The following is a 21,529-nucleotide window of genomic DNA, read 5'->3' on the forward strand; positions in this document are numbered from 1 at the left end:
AGGCTATATTTCAATGTACCATTTGCGCACTCAGTGGAATTCCCATCTTCTTTTTTTTTTAGTGAGTGGAACTCTGAAAATGAAATTAAAAGCAGGAGTAAATTGCTGACAACCAAGCAAGTGACTACCAATGCTCATTTATAGTAAGACCATGTGAAACTATTTAGGCCTACATCACAACTAAAATGACTATTAAACCAGTACCAGTAGATTGTGACAGAAACACAAGAGTCAAGTTTTGAGTTGTGCTCTAAACTTGATATTCTGGCCTGAACATTATGACATTTGTCCTTGTTCACATGGTAGCGAAAGACAAAGTGTTTTAATGTTTTTTTAATGGTTCCCCCCCCCCCCCCCACCCCAATAACCATGTTGGAGGACATTGCAACAGAATTAGCTTAAACAGGTACAGTCTCTTGCAGGAACATTCAGCATTGTAACAAGCCAGTAAATGGTAGAATGCAGATCAGTCACCTCCTGGGAATTTCAGCACAGTGAGGGAAGTGCCTGGAAAGGTTGCCCAGTGATGTCATGGAATGAAACCTCCCTATTATGTCAAAGCAATTATGTCCTGATGCACACACAAAAACTGGAACAAAATAGAGCAGTAATCTTCTATGCGAGACCATAGGGGTTCATGAACCTTGTGATCTTCTAAGATGTGTGAATCTGGTTCAAATGTCAAATGTCAACGAGCATTCTATCAAGGGGGTGCGGAGATATGGTTTTAGTGACTCCCCTTGCAACCAACCCCAGTCTTTGGGCTTGTCTGGGTTTTCATGGACCATTGGTTTTATTCGAAGCAGGGACAGTGATTCATGTTGCATCTCACAGGGCATTTCTGGAAAGCAAAGCAGAGTGAAACAAACATTTTTTTCAAAAACTAACAAAAGTGGTTTAAATGAAATTCATGGTTTAGTCCAGAGGCTAAAGCGAGTACTGTATTAGTGTATACACCAAATATTTCACAAAGTTTTTATTCTCACAAATTTCACAGGTCAGGTGCTACCATATTCATGAATTTTAAGACACACAAAAATTATGACTCTGATCCTGACGTGAATGTGACATGCACGCTTATATTTTTCAGTTTGGTACTATACTTTACTATCACAAATTTAACTACTCTCGAAATTGTTGGGAAGTCCCGATTAGCTAAAAATTAGACTCTCTAAATATATAGCATATACAATATGAAACTAGAAAAGCACTCATATAGTGCAGACATCCTGCAAGCAGCTCATTTCCACCCATTGTTCACCCATGCTGAAAATCGCCAAATATTTCCCAAATAGAAGTCGAAACCTTTTGTTTACGTCATCAGCTTTCAGCTATGTAGCGCCTTGCCCGAGCAGAGCGTGCGCTTTAGAGCGCATATGCAAACCTCATGTAGGCGCAGCTTGCAAAAAGATAAAAAATCCTTCAAAAATCCATATGAATTCCTGGATCACTACCAAAATTGAATCATTCTGTTCCTTGTGTCATTATCAACTTTTCCTGCTAGTTTCATTCAAATCTGTTCTCAACTTTTTGAGTTATTTTGCAAACCGACAAGCGAACGCAGATGATCACAAAACGTCCTCTTTCCTTGGCAGAGGTAAAAAAAGCATACCTTGTGCACAATCATTATTACATGTAGGTATGTCTGTTGTCTATCAAGATGTGTCATACACAATTGAAATATGCCTAAACCACGGACTAGATTTGAACTACGTTCGTGCATTCTTTTCTTAATTTGTCTTAGGCCGTGTCTACACCTAGCTTTTGCCACAATGCAAGCTTGGTGTAAATGATAATTTGGGACCACTTCTAGATGTGGTTTCAGCTGCAACCAAGCTGCATATTTTTTTCTTTTTATTATTAATATTATTGTTTTATTTGTCCATTTTTTGATTTACCACGTGGTGCCATATCTCACATTTATCACATCATAATGGGCTGTTTACCATGCAATACTTGATAGTGTAATCATGAATCTGAGTGCTGTTTGGAAAACATGGTAAAGGTTACAGAATTCACAGGAAAAGTGAGGAACATTAGTCATCCTCATTATTGTATTCTTGGACAATTTTAGGTGGGAGATATTTGAAGCCTCCCCAGTTACCTGCCATATTAGATTCTACTGTTATTTTCATCACAGCAAATGTCCCTTTCATTAAAAAATTTCAGTTCAGCTCTTTTCAAGCTTTTAGATTTGAATTTGGACTCACTCCAGCGAGCTGTAAATCTATATCACTGTCATATGAGAGTGCTAATCCTGGCACTTTGTCCTTGATTATTGAACTTTTTTTTTCTCTCTCTCTGTACCGGATAGTCTTTTCCCCTTATTTCCCCTGGTCATTCAGAGAAGATGATTACCAGTTCCATGAAATCTATTAACATCTCCAGTAGTAATACACTTGATACAGTTCAGTCTTTCCTCTATAAAATATGTTCTCAACTATGTCAGAGTGAAGATTCGACCCAGTGATTGTTGGCCTCTATAATTCATGGAAAGGGATCAGTACAGAAGCTTTTATGAACATGCATGCAAATACATGGTTTCAAAATGCTCACACCTGTTGAAACTTCTGTTGGTACATGTACCTTAGTAAGGACAATGTTTAGGTAGTATAATGGCATAATAATATGTTCATGTATGATATTTGCACTCATAGTTGTATGCATGTGCATGTCTGCGTGTGTGTGTGTGTGTGTGTGTGTGTATGTCTGAGAGTGTGTGTTCTTGATTGCTTGTATGACTGTGTTTTCTTTATGATTTAGGAACATATTTCATTCCCTTTACATACAATTTTATTCTATACATACATACATAGCTTTTATGATACTTGATTGATGGGATTCGCTGTGTGTGGCATGCTTGTAGGGTTAACCTCAATAAGCAACTTTGCTTTTGTTATCCCCATCCACTTTCTTGAATTCGTACAGCCCTTGTGTGGTGATTATACACATGTACATATTAATAATGTCATGTAAACACAGTTTTGTATTGTTTGTTGCTATTTTTAATCACAGTCATATTTTGTTTATATTTTGTCTGATTGTGGAAAATTGAATGAATTGAAATTGAATTGTTTCTGTGATATGAAATTGAATGACATTTGAATAAAGTTGAGAAGGCAAAAAGACAACTTCACAATTCTTGCTAGGAACTTTGTTTATGATGAGGAGGCAAAAAAGAAAGAAAAAAAAAGAGGGCAATGTTGTGGAATTAACCAGGCTTTGTGTATAATGAGAAGGTTGCAAGACAGTAGCCCTCCTAGAAGGTGAGATAACAACATGTTCAAACTTGCCTTGGGAAGAAAAGGTGATTTCCTTTGTAGCAATTCATAAACAGGTCTATTTGTCAAAAACTCACCCTCTTGTCCAAAACATGTTTTCATGAGTCATCTTCTGGCCTGAGCTAGGCACCTAGATGAGTTTACATGAATGTCTTTTCAGGTTTGAAGAAGTGGCCCTACTGCATAAACTAATTTGCATAGAATGGAGAGCAATACACACTCTTCATGCAAGACTTACTGACAGGGCATAAAGAAAAGTCCATGGCCTGTATAGAAACAGCTAGCTTTATAATGAAGAAGATAAGGAATGTCTGTGCAAGTTTTTGACACAAGGGCCTGATGAGGCTGGTAATAGTTTATAATGAAAATAAGGATGTATTTGCCTCTTGTGATATGAAAAGTTGTTTAAAGCTGCACCATTTTGTATGCACTGGAGATCAAATTGTCCATGTTCGTCTTACTCTGACCAATCAGTCATGAGGAATGTCTGTAGTGGTGTACAGAAGAAAAAAAAAATCCCCCTCCCCCTTCTACTGTGGAGTTTCAAGAGTGTTTACTTTTTCCCTGCAGTTACTGCCATGGAAGAATTTGCTATGAATGTATTGAAATTAGACAAACAAATCTCAATGCAACATTTACTACATTATGCTGTTACAGCTTTATTCAGGAAAAGAGAGAGAGAGGGAGAGAGAGAAAGAAAGAGGAAAACTACAGATAGGTGAAAGCATTGTACACTCTCTATTCAATGACAAAGCTAACACAAGAGGGGGCTATTACATGTAGGTGCATGAGTACTAATGCCATAACAGAGATACAGAAATGCCATGTGTAAAATCAAAATTTGAATGACATAAAAAATTTAAGTGGATGATATATCTACTAAGTACACAAAGTTTGGAAATGATACAAAGTAAAACTGATTTTGTGTGTTTATCTTTTAATGGGAAAAGACATGTGAATAATGAAGAAAAAACAGTTTCAGCTGGTAGGACCTATATGTGCATAACGTGTTGGTGGAGGACTGAACATGTTCATTACAATCCTGAATGGCATTAAAGGACAAGTTTACCTTCATGTACATGTGGATTGAGTGAATGCAACAATATTAGTAGAACACATCAGTGGAAGTTTGAGGAAAATCCGACAATCCGTTAAAAAGTTATGAATTTTTTAAGTATCTGCGCAATTACTGCTGGATGAGAAGACTACTACAGTGTGTGATGTCACATGCGTACAACGATAATAATGAAAATAAAAAGAGAATTTCACAAAATTTTACTTTTTGAATAAAGTGCACATTTCTTGGACTTGTTACTGATGTATGTTAAGGATAATAATATTCCCCTTGCATTCTGAAAGAGAGAAGTCGAGCATTCTTTTGTTATGCGAGAAAAGTGAAAATAAGGTGAATTTTCTTTATACTTTCTTTATACCGTTGTACTCATGTGACATCACAAGCTATAGTATTCTTCTCATCCAGCCATGACTGAGCAGAAACTTTAAATATTCATAACTTTTGAACGGATTGTCGGATTTTCCTCAAACTCTCACTGATGTGTTCTACTAATATTGCTGCATTCACTCAACCCACATGTCTATGAAGGTGAACTTGTCCTTTAACTTTGACTTTTGGATCATATATGTATATTTCAGAAAAGGGTGAACATACTTCTGAATTCCATATGTGTGCATAGATTTGTAAACATGATTATTTTTCAAGGTGTCACTGGCCTGTAAGTTATGATGAGTCATGAAGCCCAGTATTTATTTATTTATTTATTTATTCACAACTTACATCTTTTAACAGGGGCATTCCGTTCAGTTCTGCTGACAGCCAGCAGACCTGCTTTTCAAGGAAACCCTGTATACAATGCATACATAAACTTTCAGATTAAAACAAACAATAGGTGACCTACACAAAAAACAAAAACAAACGAAATACATACAGTATATATAAATCAATCTTTACAAGTACATGTACATGTACATACCAGTACATGTACATGTACTTGGCAGTAGAATATGCAGTTGCATACGAAAAATAAAACCAATTGTGAAAGTAATAGCAAAGTATAACTTTGCACTTTGGTGGTTTTCCAACTCTTGTATTCTTACAGATTTTCATCTTGCAGCCAAAACCTGTAATCTTGTATCTGCAGATTTGTGAATTTTCTTGTTGAGCTTTATCATACGTTACCCATAGCTGTGATAAGTGAATTCCATTCATGTTTCCCATGTAGGTTTGCACTTGGAGACTGTAAAAATCCTCTGTATGAGTCTGCATACATAGTGGAAGACATTGTACACCACCAGATGCTGGTCCTGGTAAGTGAAGTTGTCCAATGTGTCATGTGTGAGGATGTTGATATCGAGAGCCCAACTACTGGATGGACTGGAATTGTTAGGCTGTAGAATGGCATATAATAATTTTGCGTTTGGAAACAACTGAAATGAGATGAAATGAAAATATGGTAACATTTAACAATGTGGATTTCTTAATCTTAGGTAATTCAATATATGAAAAGCATCTAGTATAGATAGTTGTTTACCGTGCATGATAAGCATAGTGGTATTAAGATTATCTATGAAAAGAAAATGTAATTTATCATTTCAATACTTGTATCCCAGCTCCAAAGGGCAGCAGACATTTGTACATTACGTGGAGCCAGATTCATCAGTATTGAGGATTTCATCTTCCTCCTGAGAAAAGACCACAGCAAGCTGAGGAGACTCTTCCAGTTTCTTAACTTTAAGGACACCAGACACAAGATAACAAGGCAGATGAGCTGTGAAGAGGAAGAAGGAGGGATAACAGACGGTGAGACAGTTAGTGACCTTCTTGCACTGATGGCATGAAGAGATATTGCATTAAGGAACCATGCAACTCCATGGTCAAGTTGATTTAATGACAGATTGGATTTGACCAAATCAAATGGTAGGAAGTTCAATCAAAATTTGACATCAAATGAGAAATATCACAGTTTCATATCTTTTCACAAAACAGTGATATCTGTTGCAACCATATATGCACATTAGATACGGCAATAATGTCACCTCACAACTCTTTCAAGAGTCTGTCATGTTCTTTATTCTACCGGTAGTCTTAGCTACGGCAACTCCTTTACCTCTTAGAGTCATTAGTGCTAGTCCAGTACAACAAACCAATAACATGATGCAAATGATGCAAGTTTTTATTTTGATATTATGCAAACGAAGAAAGTAATACAAAACGCAGATTTGTGGGTGCAGGTCCTTGAGAGACTTATGAGATTTGTGCTTCTAACCACGGGTGATTTCAAGTTTGGTGCTAAGAGAACTCCAACACCAACAGTAAGAATAATGCAATGTGATTTGAGATTACATGTATCATTGGATTGTCGGTTGAGAAAGATAAGGGCATTAACACCATAGGGTTAGTGGCACCTTAACGTCTTTGTCTTTCTCAACCCACAAGATGTGATTGTTGATCTCATTCATATTGAAATGCTGACACCAATACCAAACTTGAAATGACATATTTAACTAGAAATATCGCTATGGCGACTGATGCCTCTGCCATGATGCATGATTCTCCCAATAGGTATATAGTACAATGTCTTCACAATGTGTGATGACAGTTTCACATAACTGGCAAAATATTGATATGACAGGTTTGTCAGAAATGTCTTGAATGTTCACTTTCCTCAAACTGGGTTTGCTATAATTGTCTAAGAGTGCAGGTACATATATTTGGCAAATTGAGGATTTTTACTTGACTTCTGATCGACCCTGTTATAAGTTTATGCATTGAGTAATGTTCAAGGTATGAAGAAAGAGTGTAATTACAGTACTGATTTTTGTTTAAAGATTTTTTTTTTTACATTTAAACCTGACCTTTGACCTTTGACCGTCTGGCTGGAAATTTCCTAGAGAATCTCCAGAGTTAGTTGATACATGTATATATTAAGTTTTAAAACTAATAATGCAAGCATTGCATATAATAGTATATGAGGGAAACAGTAAAATTTTAAGGTGTTGACCTTGACCTTTGACCCCTGACTTGACCCATGACCCCTAAATTCCCAAGATAATCCCTGCCAGTCAGTACATGCATATGTACCAAGTTCCATGAAGATATATTGAACCATTTGCGAGAAAAGTGAAATTGCAACATTTTCACCTAATCTTTGACCTTTTGACCTTTGACCTAATGACATGAAACTCTCTCTCGAGAATCTTTACACAGTAATACATGTCTACACTAAGTTTCAATAAAATACCTTCTGGCATTGCATAGATATGGGGGAAATAGCAAAATCTTTAGCATTTGACCTTGACCTTTTGACCTTTGACCTCTTGCCAATGTCACTAAAATCTCCTCAACTAATTGTCCCATCATACATCATCCTTGGACCAAGTTTGGTGAAAGCTGCTTCATCCAGTTTTGAGTTATCACGTAAACAGATAAATTTTAGGATTTGACCTTGATCTTTGACCTTTGACTTCTGTCCGATTTCACTAAAAAACTAATCATGTAATTGTCCCATCATACATCATCTTCGGACAAAGTTTGGTGAAATTTGCTCAATCCAGTCTTGAGTTATCGCATAAACGGATACAATTTCATGATTTGACCTTGACCTTTGACCTTTGGCCGATTTCAACCAAAATCTAATCAAGTAATTGCCCCATCATACTGTATACTTGGACCAAGTTTGGTAAAATTCCAGTCAATATTTCTCAAGTTATCGCGTAAACGAATGCGGACGTACGTACGTACGGATGTATGGACGGACGGACAACCCGAAAATATAATGCCTCCGGCACCACTTCGTGGCAGAGGCATAATGATCCTTAGGGGCTTATGTTAGCCAGTGGGGGAAAGAGAGCACCTGATTTCAAGTTCAGGATTATCACTGGTGCAAGAGTTGAGATGGTACTAACACTACCTATACACTTACACTAAACTTCAAATCACCTACTCATTGATCAGATTTTTGTAATCATGTGAACATTCATTAAAGTGAAATTTATACTGACTTGATGATTATACATTTTAATTGCTGACCTGATGGTTAAACATTTTATAAGCTACTATGTGATTGTAAAGTTCAGTGATTAAACTCGTGAAACAACTCCATCCCCTGCCCCAATTCTTTCCCAGAGCAAAAAGCATCTCAGGCCAAACGAAGACGGTTGTGCCAAGATATCCTGTCCAGCATTGACCACACAGGGGAGCTCTCAGTCCTGCTGGACTCGGATGAAGTGGACCCAATCAAATTGGAGCGACAGGACCGAGCTGACCAGAAGGCACGAGGAATGGACCTCACTGCATACAAGGAGTACACTGAAGCACGACAGATGAATTTCAGTGAGTCGGATGCTGGAGTGAATCAAATTATGAGAGACAGAAGTCATCTTATCCTCTGTCCCTCCTCTTTCTCCTCATTTCCTTTCCTCTCCTATCCTCCTGACTTCACCCTCTTGTCCCTCTTCCTTTCTCTACCCTCTCTGCTTTTTTGATGTCTGCCAAATTGTCTCTTCATATATTAAATCTTCCTTTTTTATCCAGTAATAATGTATATCAAACTCGTTGCTATCAAACATGTATTACTTGACAGTATTTCTTTCTAGTGCAAGAGAGAACATTTTTGTTTTAATCACATAGTCTCTCGTGCATTCATTGTATCATATTTGTCACTCAGTTGACTTCTGTTTGGAATCTTTACATTTTTATGCTAAAATGTGAGGCAACTTCATCTGAACTTGAAGTTTGTTCTCTGTCAAAGTATGTCATAAAATATTAATAACACCTAGTCTCTCATACATATATACACTGTGTAGAAAAAAGACTGCAAACAAAACATTGTAAGAGAAATAACATTAGTATAGCCGTTCAAAGCTGCTTTTTCACACTGTGTATAGAATGATGTCACTTGGGTTTGTTGACAAAGACGTTTTCTTTATCACTTGAAATCATATTCTATTTTATCCAGTCAAGAAAGCGAGTAAGTTCAAGGAGTGGCTAGACATCAGTCACCTTGAGCCCAAACCAAACGCCTTTGCCATGGAGATTGTTGGATACCTGGCATATGAGACAGTGGCTCAGGTGAGAACCTTTTACTGTAACCTTGACTCTCAAGTTTGCATTATTCCTCTCTGAGGTGTGCTATCCTATATTAACCTGTTGAGGACGGACTAATTTTGCTGCAACATGCATTTCCCATAGACAATTGCCCCAGTAGGTGTGCACCATCCCTCTGTTTGGGCTAACTGGTAAAATTTTATTCACAATTTTTTTGTAGAATTTTCAAAGATTTTGCATGCTACTGGTAAAGATTTGGTAGACTTATGCTCCATTATTTCCTGATAAGTACCATTTATAATATGATTGGTGTGTACATTGCACCTGATAAATTGCTCTAACTCCTGTATGTAACCTTCCACATCTTTTCATCCCTCCCCCAACAGCTTATGGACCTATCTCTTCTGGTTCAGAGGGACATGTTAGCATCCCCTTGTGACCCTATCTCAAAATCCATGGCCCCAATGTGCTTCAGCAACATCTCCCCTTTAACTACCCACCCTCACACCAAGTTTAAGTCAGCCACCACTACCCCTCCCTCTACCCCCTCCCAGTCCCCTGTCCCCTCCTCACCAAAGTCCCCCACAGACAAAATGGCACTGCCCTTTCTCTCCTCCACCAATGGCAGTGCTGGCAACAGTGGTGGTAACCTGGCAACAGCCAATAACAGCAACCCTTCAGAGAGCTCCACCCAGTCACAGGGGGAGAGCAAGTCAGCTCTGTCAGCAGCAGGAACACCCAAGGCAAAGTCTAAGAAGAAGAAGAAGGTACCTAGGCATTGGACATGTACCGATGAATGCAATCCAATGTTTTACTCAGTGATAGTTTTATGAAGACATGATATATTTCAAGGATATTTTTATAAAGCATCTTGCTGCAGTGTTTTAAATCAAGCTATCATGGTTTAATGCTTTTCCTTGACTGCATATATTTTTTGAAGCGTGTTTTCTCAAACAGTTCATATTTGTTGCCAGCTTTCATATTGTTTCCCGTCGTAGGTTTTTTGAGATAACAATGATGTACCTCGCACCAGAAATACTTTCACCTTGTGAATTTCCTAAGTCAGAGAATCAGATTGTAGTGACCTGAGTGAAACTCTAATAGTGTTCTCAATTTCAGTGTATGTTGTATTTATCTGCATATAAGAGGCAATCTCTTTTACCAAGAAATTTCAAAATATGCTTTGGTATGCATTGGCTGTCATATATCTCTTTGTTTATGGAAAGAAAGAGCAAAGTTATGGGTGTAAATGCAAGAGATCAAACCTTGTGCTTAAACACATACACTTGGTGTGATGCCAAACTGTGATAACCGCTCTTCAAAATGCCATGAAAGCCCATAGTGTGAAGATATGAAAGTCATTGATGTGAAGGAACAATGTCCAAACTGATGTCAGCTGTATTATGGAACTCTCATTTCCATTTCTTGTTGCCAGGGCAACGGTTCATCTCTCCTTGCCCTCACCCAGTACAGGGCTATTCAGCCGCATCACATCATGGAAGCCGTGAGGAGATACAATGATGTCATCAAGCCTATGGCCCCATTCTCTGTGAGTGATCCAAGATATCTGCTTTTGCAGTGGCCAAATTTATAGCTAAAACCATTCTAGCGTCAGAAAGGATGCATGTCACTTGCATACTTCCAAAGAGTACAATGTCCTTTAGTTTGATTTCCTTGCCCAAAGTATTCACTGAACACCAAAATTATTCTAAATCACAAAACTGGTATGGAAAATTACGTTGTGCGATGTTTCGCCGACTAACAATCAGCTTCTTCTGGCGTCCTGCCAGTGGAAGAATGGTCCTTATATGTGTGAAGTCGTGCAAGAATTTCACGTACTGACGCCCTTTCAGTAGGTGAAAGACAGCTCAGAATCTCTCAGATCGCCTAGTCTCAGACCAAGCAACATGGACAGCATCCCAGAATCAGCTGTTTACTCACACCTTAAAGAGACCAACCACTCATTCAACAACAAGGATGTGGTAGTGCTTGACAGAGAAGCACATTGGTTTGAACGAGGCGCAAAAGAATCGATTTGGGAACGAGTGGAGGAACCCAGCCTCAACAAGAAGGGGGGCCTCCATTTCAACCTCTCACATGCCTGGGACTGGGCGATCCCAGAGATTCCGAGCCGTCTTTCACGCACTGAAAATGCATCAGTGCATGAAATTCCTGCAAGACTTCACACATATAAGGACCATTCTTCCACTGGAAGGACATCAGAAGAAGCTGAGTGTTAATCGGTGAAACATCGCACAACGTAAGTTTCCATTCCAGTTTTGTGATTTAGAATAATTTTGGAGTTTACACTTCAACTGGATGAATGATAATCTACATCAGCTTATTTACTGAACACTGCCCTCACACACAGCAGTTTTTGTTAATACAAGCTGTAATATGAGAAGATGGGGGAGTCATGAACTCACAGCTTAGAGTAAGATAAGCCTTTAAACATCAGTCTAGTATTGTGGATGGAAGATAAATTAGAATGATGTCATGTAAAGACAGAGACTTATGTCTAAGTTCTGGTAAGTGGCAGGAAATTGACTGAAACAAATATGTGGAAACCTCAAACTTATGGTTTTTGTAAAGAATTCATTTATTTGTATCAACATTTTAACCAGAAAACTCTGATATGTTCAAACTTCAGTTATTTTAGTGAAGGTCTGAAGTAGGATTTTATGTCTATTTAGATATTTGCAGACCAGATTTGCAACATCATTTGCAATTTTATGATTGTTTCTATTTTCAAGTATTATGTTCTGTATGTTTGCCTTTCTGTCTGTCTGTCCTTCTCTTTCATGCTCTCTCTCTACTTTTGTCTTACCTTACAGAAACATGTGATACAGGGGAGGAAGCCCAGACTACTTGTGTTGTGAGGATAAGGCATCATCCACAAACCAATCTGTCCATCTTAAAACATTCCACTCTTTTCTACCTGGCAGAGTGTACAGCACTTGGAAGGCACACTCAATGTGTGAGAGGTGTACTTCTCTTTGCATTGACTATTGCTGATCAGAAAAGATGAAACAAAATGATTTATTCATCAGTGGGAAGGAAAGATGTGTACATGATAGACCCATGACTATAAGTTGTCCCATGTTTCTTTCGCTTAAATATGTTGTGTGGATGTTTCTAATGTGCATCAAAAGTTTGCTGTCTATGTGAGTGATATTTGGCGTGAATTCCATGTCACCATATGAAAACATCAAAAGAATGCCATTATGAATTCTTTTCATTGAAAGGGAAGAGTGTTTCATGTTAACCTTCGCCAGTTGGCATGTTGTGTGTACTCCGAAGAGGTATGAAGCTTCTTTGTGTATGTCCTTTACTGACTTTTGGTACATTTTTATGCCTCCGCCACGAAGTGGTGCCGGAGGCATTATGTTTTCGGGTTGTCCGTCCGTCCGTCCTTCCGTCCGTCCGTAATGAATTTTGTGGACAAGGTAACTATCAAAACCTGTTGAGGTATCCTAATGAAACTTGGCATGTATGTGTATTAGGGGGTGAAGTTGTGTTTATCAACTTTTGGGTGCACATGCTCAAGGTCAAAGGTCAAAAGGTCAAGGTCAAATACATAAAATTTCACTATTTCCACCATATCTATTGAATGCCTAAAGATATTTTCTTGAAACTTAGTGTATACATGTATTACCCAATTAAGATTCTCTGGTGAAAGTTTGTGTCATGAGGTCAAAGGTCAAAGGTCAAAAGGTCAGGGTCAAATACATAAAATTTCACTATTTCCACCATATCTATTGAATGCCTGAAGATATTTTCTTAAAACTTAGTGTATACATGTATTACCCAATTAAGATTCTCTGGTGAAAGTTTGGGTCATGAGGTCAAAGGTCAAAGGTCAAAAGGTCAAGTAAAAATATTAAAACTTCTTTTTTTTTCTCCATACCTTGGAAAATTGTTCAAGGTATCTTCTTGGAACATAGTATATACAATTTGTACATATGCTGACTGGAAGTGATTATCTAGAGAATGTAGGGTTCATGGGGTCAAAGGTCAGGGGTCAAAGGTCAAGTGCAACACTTCAAAATTTTACTATTTCCCTCCTATCATGCAATGCCAGCAGGGTTATTTTTTTTTACACTTGGTGTATGCATACATGTGTAACCTAATAGAAATTCTCTGGAAAGTTTTTTCTTCTTCTTTTTTTGCCTCAAAGGTCAAAGATCAAGTGAAAGTGCTGAACTAACTTTTTCCTCCATATCTCGGAAGTGGCTCAAGTTATCTTGAAACTTAGTACATATTATGCATGTTCTACCTGAAAGTGATTATCTTATGAATTTTAGGGTCAAGGGCCAGATGAAAATGGTAACAATTTACTATTCAATTCAGAAATTGCACTTTTTCTCCACACCTGTACCTTGAAAATTACTCAATGCCTAAATGTATGAATGGGTCAAAGTCGAGTTAAAGTCCTTCAATCCCTAGATACATGCTCTCCTATTCATCCAATTAAACCTAGGTCAAGGAAGGTGAACATTCAACACATTTGTGACAAACTTGTCATTTCAATATTTTGCCAATTTTGTGAAAATGTAATCACACATTGTCCACATGTACTATCTAGACCTATTGAGAAAATCATGCATTATGGCGGAGGCATACCAGTCGCCAAAGCGACATTTCTAGTTTTTTTTTTTTTTTTTTTTTTTTTTGGGGGGGGGGGGGTGAAATAGCAGTGTCATGTGGACATGAATTAGGGTCATCACCAAAGAAATGTTATCTGTACACTTGTATAAATGTAAGTACATACATGTATAATGCAGATGCTACATAATCTGTGAAATGCATTTTATTTGTTGGTGCTTTTGCTTCTTGTCGACATAAGAAATGAATAAGTACGAAACCACTTCCCATCTTATTATGACCGATTTGTCTGCAGTTTTTCAGGTAATGCTCTTTCAATTTATTTTCCTGCAAATCTTCTGAATAAACAGAAATAGTCAGCATTCATTAATTTAACTGCAGATGATTTGACTAAGGTACTAGAACATCTGCTAACTTCATTGAATATTGAATGAAATATGATTTTTTTTTCAGTTTTCAATTTTATATCAATCATGAATTCTATCACTTTGATGCACCTAGCTGTTTAAGCAAGGACTCAAAAAATTCCAGCTAGGCTGGGGTTAATGTCCAAATCTTGCTCCCTTTGTTGCCAGGGTTTCTATTGTAACCGACTAATTCCAGATAGACAAAAATGTTGATACTGATATACGTTTGGTGAAACATATTTTGTTATTGATTTCTGAAAGGCAATTTGATATACAGGGTAATACACATTTTCTTGGCTTTTATTTTTCAGAAGTCAAGCCTGGTTATGAATTATTTACTGCAAAAGTGGATATTTTCACACAAATAATTTGTCGCATTCTGCTGAGTAAGATGAATTTCACATATTTCTAATTCCATGGAATCAAGACATTAGACAGTGGTACATATAACAAGCAAAAATATTTACATGCTTTCATTTTCACTCTTGTTTTTGGTTGCGCAAAATGTGCTAAAATTCCACACCATGATAGTTTCCACCTGTATAAATATGGGAATTATGAAGTGTGAATTATGTATCATTAGATGCATTCAGTGAATTCAGAGTCATAGGGAATAACTGATAGATCTATTGCATTGCCTACCTGTTAATCTAAAGTGTTGTGACTGTAGTTTAAGCCCCAGTCATATATAAACACGGATCCAGGAGGATCTACAAGGCCATCCCCGATCATGCCGGTGATGATCCGGGGAGTTCCGGGCTAGTTTTGCCCCGGATGGAGTGTCAATGAGCGTTGATGATTGTACACACGGTATCAACACGGCATGAGGCTGGACCAGCACGGCATCTACATGGCATCCCCATGGCACTTACACGGACCTCCACAGACCATGCCGGACCCACCCAGCAACTACACGGTCCATGCCGGCAGAGCACAGCATTTACACGGACCATCAGGGCGTCTACACATACCAACAAGGCAGTGACACGTACCACACCAGCAGAGGAAAATCTATCAAAAAGCAAGCTGATTTTGGATTTTCATCAATCTTATACTCGTTCTCATCACTTATGGACCGTGAAGATCCATGTTCATCCCTGTAATACCATGTTTGAACATAATGGTCCATGTAGTTGCTGTGTGGCTGCCGTGTAGGTCCATGTAGCTGCCTTGATGATCCGTCACGGTCCTTGATGTGAAAAAACTGTCACTGATAGCCAAGGATTCTCATGGCGCCTACACGATCATTCCAGGCAGCCACACGGACCTTCACGGCATTTACACGGCAGCCACACAGACCATCCTGGATTGCTCTGCCAACACGGCAGTCCCCGGATGACGCCGGATGTTTTTGACCTCCAAAAGCTGCTTTGTTGGCCTCCCGGACGTCCCCGGACCTACACAGACCTACACGGACCTCCAAGGATGCTCAAGGCGTCAACACAGATCTCTCCCCGGATCACCCCGGATCTGATCCGGGGTGATCCGGCATGCATATGTGACTAGGCTTTAAAAAGATCTTATGCCATGTGGAGTTCTTGTGTAAATGTCAAATTCTTTCCTGTTACACTGTCATGTTGATTTACTAATTCTGCCTTTGTTATCTTTTTATATCACATTTGATGTTAAATTGTATGTGTAGTCTTTCCAGAATGTTGATTGAAAGGAAAAATAAATATTCCAGGGCAATGCTGACACACATATACACAAAAAGAGTAAAATGATGGTATGCTGAATACAGCAAATCAGCTTTGCAGCTTCTCTCATCATCGCTATGATAGATGCTGTCACTTTAACATGCAGTTTTTTGTTTTTTTTTCATCAGATATTTTTATAGCATAACTCAGCACAAATTTTACTTTTCACAGATATCAGATTTTGCTAAGTTGCAGGATTTGCGGGTAAATTGCCTCTTAATAAGATAGTTCTGTGTGATATTTGAATATATTGAGTAATTTTAGTATTCTAGAGAGAAAGAGATTAAAGTGTTTTTTGCCCTAAAGTTATACTTGGAGAAACCTTGTACTTATCTGTCATTGAAGGGAAAAACCTAGTTATGTAAATGTATATACCTGTTGTTTTATGATGACTGACATATAATGGAAGAAAAAAAAAAGCAAAGAACAACTAATAGTGACTTTATACCACTATTCGTCACTCTTAACAGCAATTTGGATTCTAGAATTTCATAAGTGCCAACGACTGGTGGGCTGGTAGTGAGTTGGAGCTAAATTTTATAATTGAAGAGACCAAAGAATGAAATAATACAAAGTATATTGATGGCAGAGATACAATAAACCTAACAGTAGTAAGATGTTATTACGTGTACATCTCTAGAATTCTTTCTTCTTTAAAAGCTGAAAGAGATATAAGTGAAATGCTGCATCCAATGCCTTCAAGTTATCATTTCTCGCTGTGTAGTCATGCATTATGCCCAGTCTTGCTTTAATACAAGTTTTTAGTTTGCTTTCTTGATGGTAATATAAGAAACACAGGCAATTGGTGCTCTATCTCTCTCTCTCTCCCGAGTAAAAAAAGAAGTCAATTGTTCGTAATGTGAAATAATTGGGATGATTCTGAACAGAGATATGTACATGTACATGGAGTGTAGTGTGATCTTTTTCCTCGCTAGTATTAGTCTTAGAGGATTTAACAGTAGGCCAACAGGCAGGTCATGAATGTTAGTAGAAGAGATCCATGGAGGCTGACTTTCTATTATTCTTCATGCCAGATAATCCTGCATATGCTATCCGCATAATGAAAGCGCACTTGACTATCTCTTTCAGAAAGCAGGGGGAATAACATCATTGTATGTTGGAAACAAGTTGAGAGAATTAGTACATGTACTTCTCATTAAAGATGAAATTTTGTGGAATTCTCTTCATATTTTCTTGTTATTGTCCTGCAGTGATGTCACAAACTGTTCTGGTCATTTCATCCAACATTGCGGCACCAAACTGATCAACTGATTTTTTTTTTTCCTTCTTAAATGTCACTGATGTGTTCTACTAATATTGCTGCATTCACTCAATCTACAAAATTATATATTTGGGTATCATTTCCCTCTGAGTGTGTAATGCAGACCATTGCTAATAAAAGCATTGTTTGCTAAATGGATGTGATATGAATTGCCATTATTAATTGTGACTTATCATGCTAAATAACAATATAAATTATGCATTTGAGGCAGCTTTGTGAGTACAAGGGTTGCTGGAAGAGTTCAAACTTATGATGTCAAACAGGGTAAACCATAATCTTTCAGATCTAGCTTCATGCAACTTGTATTACCTGTATGTTCTTCAAGTATCACATGGAATTGCTCGAGGCATACATGAATGCAAGAAATGAACCTAAAATGTAATGTTTTGTTGAACTAAGATGTACTATGTGATGTAAGAGTAATTCAAGCAGAAAGAGAAGTGTGTGGATTAAGGGTGTCTCTACTTTTATCAAGTCTTTTCCTGAAATTCGAGCACTTTTGTTTTTTCTGTTTTCCTGCCAAGTTGTATGTAGTTTTGTATTACAAGTTACAGTAGTTTGTGTTGAGTAGCGGTTTTATGCTGTTTACGATAATTTTGCTCTTTATGTACTCAACTGTGTACTGTATTTAGCCTGTCAATTCCACGAATGTATCTTGGAACAAACAAATTAATCTTTTACTGCATGTATTTGGAATGTATCCAAAATGTACTTTGTGTGTTGTCTATCAGTCATTCCATGAGTGTATATCCCATTGTAGCCATCAGGTGTGTTATATTGTAAAGTCTGACTGAAACTCTTTATGTTTAGCAGTACACATCTTTAGGGAGTTGTCATTGCTTGCCACTTTTTGTACATCTCATATAACTCTATATGTAATGCTTTGTATATTTTGTTTGTTTGTGTGTGTGTTTTATATGGGGAGGGGGGGAATTGGGAGAGAGAATTTCACTTCAGATCACTGTTCGTTGTTGATAGCCTTGTATCCTTTCTTCCTTAGAACATGATCAAAAGAAGAGTTGGATGCAATTATCAGATTGGTAGGTACAATTGTATGTGTGTACAATCATTGCATACAAGCATCACTGCAGTAGATGCAGTCAGCTGAATTGCCAACAGACATTGTACATTGTGTACATGTTGAGAGGAATTGAGCTTGGTCAGCTGACCACTGCGTGTGCTTTATGTCTCAAGTGTTTTAGCTTGGGATGCATGTTAGTTGGTAAACATGAACAGGAAAAACGTGTTTTCAAAATATGAATTCTAATGGGTTGGATGGACATCACATCACATACATTGGTTTTGTTATTGTGGATGGTGTTGCAATAGGAACCATGAGTACAGTATGGTGGGAATCAATGTTATGAGTACATTTCATTTACAGTCATGCACAATTCTAGACTATCAACAGGTGCATGATTAGCCTTTGTCTACTCCAAGCCTTAAGCCTCTGTGAAATAATGTGCTTTGGCTACCCATGCATTTGTTGTACATATAATCTAGTACTGTGCATTTTAGACCATTTATTATTTCATGACAGTGGTTGCCAGACGATTTTCAATATTAGGTAGCAAAGTGCTGTAGCATGTTGTCATGTGTTAAGCCACTCTGCCTTACCGTATGAAATGTCTTGAGATACTCACTGGTATATCAAAGTCAAAGATCCATGAACATTCAAACCAGGATTAGCTGTGTGTATCTCCTGCATAGCCACATATCTCTCTCTAACAAATCAGACATGCAGTACTTACGATTCTAGTTAACAGTAGCATGAGTTGGATGGGTACAATTCTAGGAGGCATATCTCAAGAATCTGATTGTTTTGTATTTGTTTGCTTGTTTGTTTTTTGCATTCTGTTATAAAAATGCAATGTACAATGTACAGTGAATATATAATGACATGACATGTATTTGAAGCTTCATTTAATTGTGAAAATGTTGCATTTTGCTGAAGAAGCAAAAAAGTCACAAGTTTTCAAGCAGTTGAGAGAGGATATCATATAGTCAACATTTTTTTTTTTCTTTTTGCATTTATATGATTTATTGTGAAACAAGTTGTGGACATTTCTATTATGTACAAACACAAGCATTTGATAATAAAAGAAATAACACATAAATTGCCAGAATCTTTCTTGGTGACTTCTTTTTTGGTCAAGAGTGAACTAAACCTCATTGAAGAACACATTGCTTGCTAAGTATGAGCAAGATGGCTACTATATGGTATGAAGTACTTTACAGTTTCAGACCACACTCTACTTTTTGTAGATTTTGATACAGGTGATCTTGACTCTTTGCATTGATGAAGGAGAGATCTGGGATGCGAGAAAATGTGCCACCTGGTTCACATTACAGTAAATAATCTCTCTAGTATCAAACAGTGGTGCTACATAATGTATGTATGCTGGAACGTACCAGTAGTTTACCTTGACTGCATGCAACTTTGTTTTAAAAAAAATAGCATTGGAGAAATATTTTGATAGTTCTTGAAGTTTGAATGCATATTATCTCCATACAGAAACATGCACATTTGAGATATATACTATCTCCATGCTAAAGACAGTAATTCCTATGTTAACACTAAAGATGTGTGTCAATATTTCTACCATGAGGGCATGCAAAAGACACAAGAAATGCACTGCAATTTCCTCTCACATAGTGTATCAAATTGTCGAATTCTTTAGAATTAAACTGATCAATATCTGACATCCTGACACACACAACATGCAACCATAACATCATTGCATAGGCAGCTGGACAGCAACATTTCAAATGTGCACTGTTCATGCTCTCCTGTTTCACGTCTGACAGGGTGCATCATATGTAACAGGTAACTGACAATGAATGAAAGTGAAGAGTAGTGCTTACAACATAGCAACAGATTTCTTCATGTAATTCCATGTATATTGGTGGGATAACTGACAGTTTGTGGAAGGCCTATTCATAGTAGAATACTTGTGTGCATTAATATAAAATTTGAAGGACGGACTTGACTTTGAATACAAATGAATACCGTTTGCAATATACATAAATATGTACAACTATTTACACACACGTTGTACACGCTATACAATCATTATGAAATCACAATGCATGTCAACAATTACAAACCTGATGTCAGGTTGGAAGACAGTCAGGTCGGTTCATCATACTTGGTAGAGCCAGATAACTCAATGCATCCATTCTTTATATCTCTAACATTCAAACCGTTCGTATTTAATTAGTGCAACATTTCTTGTAATGCTATGTAATTCTCATCAACATATTTTTCTTTTGTGTTTGTAAATGGCCAGCAACAGAATAGTAAGAGGCACATTCACTCTTCTCAAAATCACATAAGCACAAGATGCAAATGATAATCACAATACGTGTTAGATTAACCGCTAACAACCAGTAGCACATACTTCTGTAAAAAATACCTAAAAATTCATGCAAGCTCAATCAATCAGGTCAGGATTGTGTACTCTGTGTGATTTTCAAATGTACCTAGAAGTGAGAAGATCCTTTTGCTTGGCAGGCATAGCACAATAAAGGGTCAGTGTGTTTCATCTAAATTCAGGAATCAGAGAAAAAGAAAAGCTCATCATAAGATCTTTTGAGGCTAATTGCCTTGCAGTGGAATGCCTCACAGCAAAATGCAACTTCTGATGTCTGTTATTTTGGATACCTAAAAAGCCTGCAAAAATTGATGTGGTACCATCTGCTTGTTTTGTTCTGGCTCCATCCGGAGTCTATATTTCCTTCCTTTCACAGTCCATCTGTGGTCTTGAGGAGAATAGGAGCCCCCTTGACTGGCGAGGACACTGCTGTGGTGGTGAGGTGCAGGTTATCCAAGACAAAGTTACGCTGTTTGCCCCTCTTTATGGGGCTTAGGTGTGGTCCCTGGATGGGTTTTTGGGAGTGGCCTGCAGGTGGGGTATACTCTGGTATCACTCCCTCTACTTGGTACGTCCACTGCATGTCTGCAGTCTGATTTGGCAAAGGGGGAGGGGGAGAGAAAAGGCAGAAATATAGTGTCATTCTTTATTACAGGCAAATCATGTTACTTGTGACCATTTTTTATTGCTATCAACACCTCTATAAATAGAGGCCCCAAATTGTGAAACATTGGGTAGTCTCAAAACAGAACAGATTCATAGCAGCCTAAGATAACTGAGGAAGCTTCCTTATTTTGGGATAGTATTACTCATTTCATG

At 37.7% G+C, this 21,529-nt stretch overlaps 2 protein-coding genes across 2 annotated transcripts in view; one reads left to right on the forward strand and one right to left on the reverse strand.

Annotated features, from left to right (window-relative positions):
* Window positions 1–12,390, forward strand: part of LOC139739129 (transcription initiation protein SPT3 homolog) — a 119,746-nt gene extending 107,356 nt beyond the window's left edge. Inside the window, exons 2-8 of the mRNA XM_071649747.1 lie at window positions 5,522–5,606; window positions 5,910–6,099; window positions 8,425–8,631; window positions 9,257–9,369; window positions 9,732–10,112; window positions 10,781–10,894; window positions 12,180–12,390. Of these exons, the coding sequence (XP_071505848.1) occupies window positions 5,522–5,606; window positions 5,910–6,099; window positions 8,425–8,631; window positions 9,257–9,369; window positions 9,732–10,112; window positions 10,781–10,894; window positions 12,180–12,224 (1,135 nt within the window). The 3' untranslated portion in view covers window positions 12,225–12,390. The remainder of the gene's footprint in view (window positions 1–5,521; window positions 5,607–5,909; window positions 6,100–8,424; window positions 8,632–9,256; window positions 9,370–9,731; window positions 10,113–10,780; window positions 10,895–12,179) is intronic.
* Window positions 12,391–20,990: 8,600 nt separating this feature from the next.
* LOC139739147 (cilia- and flagella-associated protein 47-like) overlaps window positions 20,991–21,529 on the reverse strand; it is a 105,770-nt gene continuing 105,231 nt past the window's right edge. Inside the window, exon 50 of the mRNA XM_071649764.1 lies at window positions 20,991–21,302. Within this exon, the coding sequence (XP_071505865.1) occupies window positions 21,081–21,302 (222 nt within the window). The 3' untranslated portion in view covers window positions 20,991–21,080. The remainder of the gene's footprint in view (window positions 21,303–21,529) is intronic.

The sequence above is a fragment of the Diadema antillarum genome, unplaced genomic scaffold, assembly GCF_040938485.1.
Source record: "Diadema antillarum isolate AM-2024a unplaced genomic scaffold, OU_Dant_1.0 seq00000783_RagTag, whole genome shotgun sequence".
In the NCBI taxonomy this organism is placed as follows: domain Eukaryota; kingdom Metazoa; phylum Echinodermata; class Echinoidea; order Diadematoida; family Diadematidae; genus Diadema; species Diadema antillarum.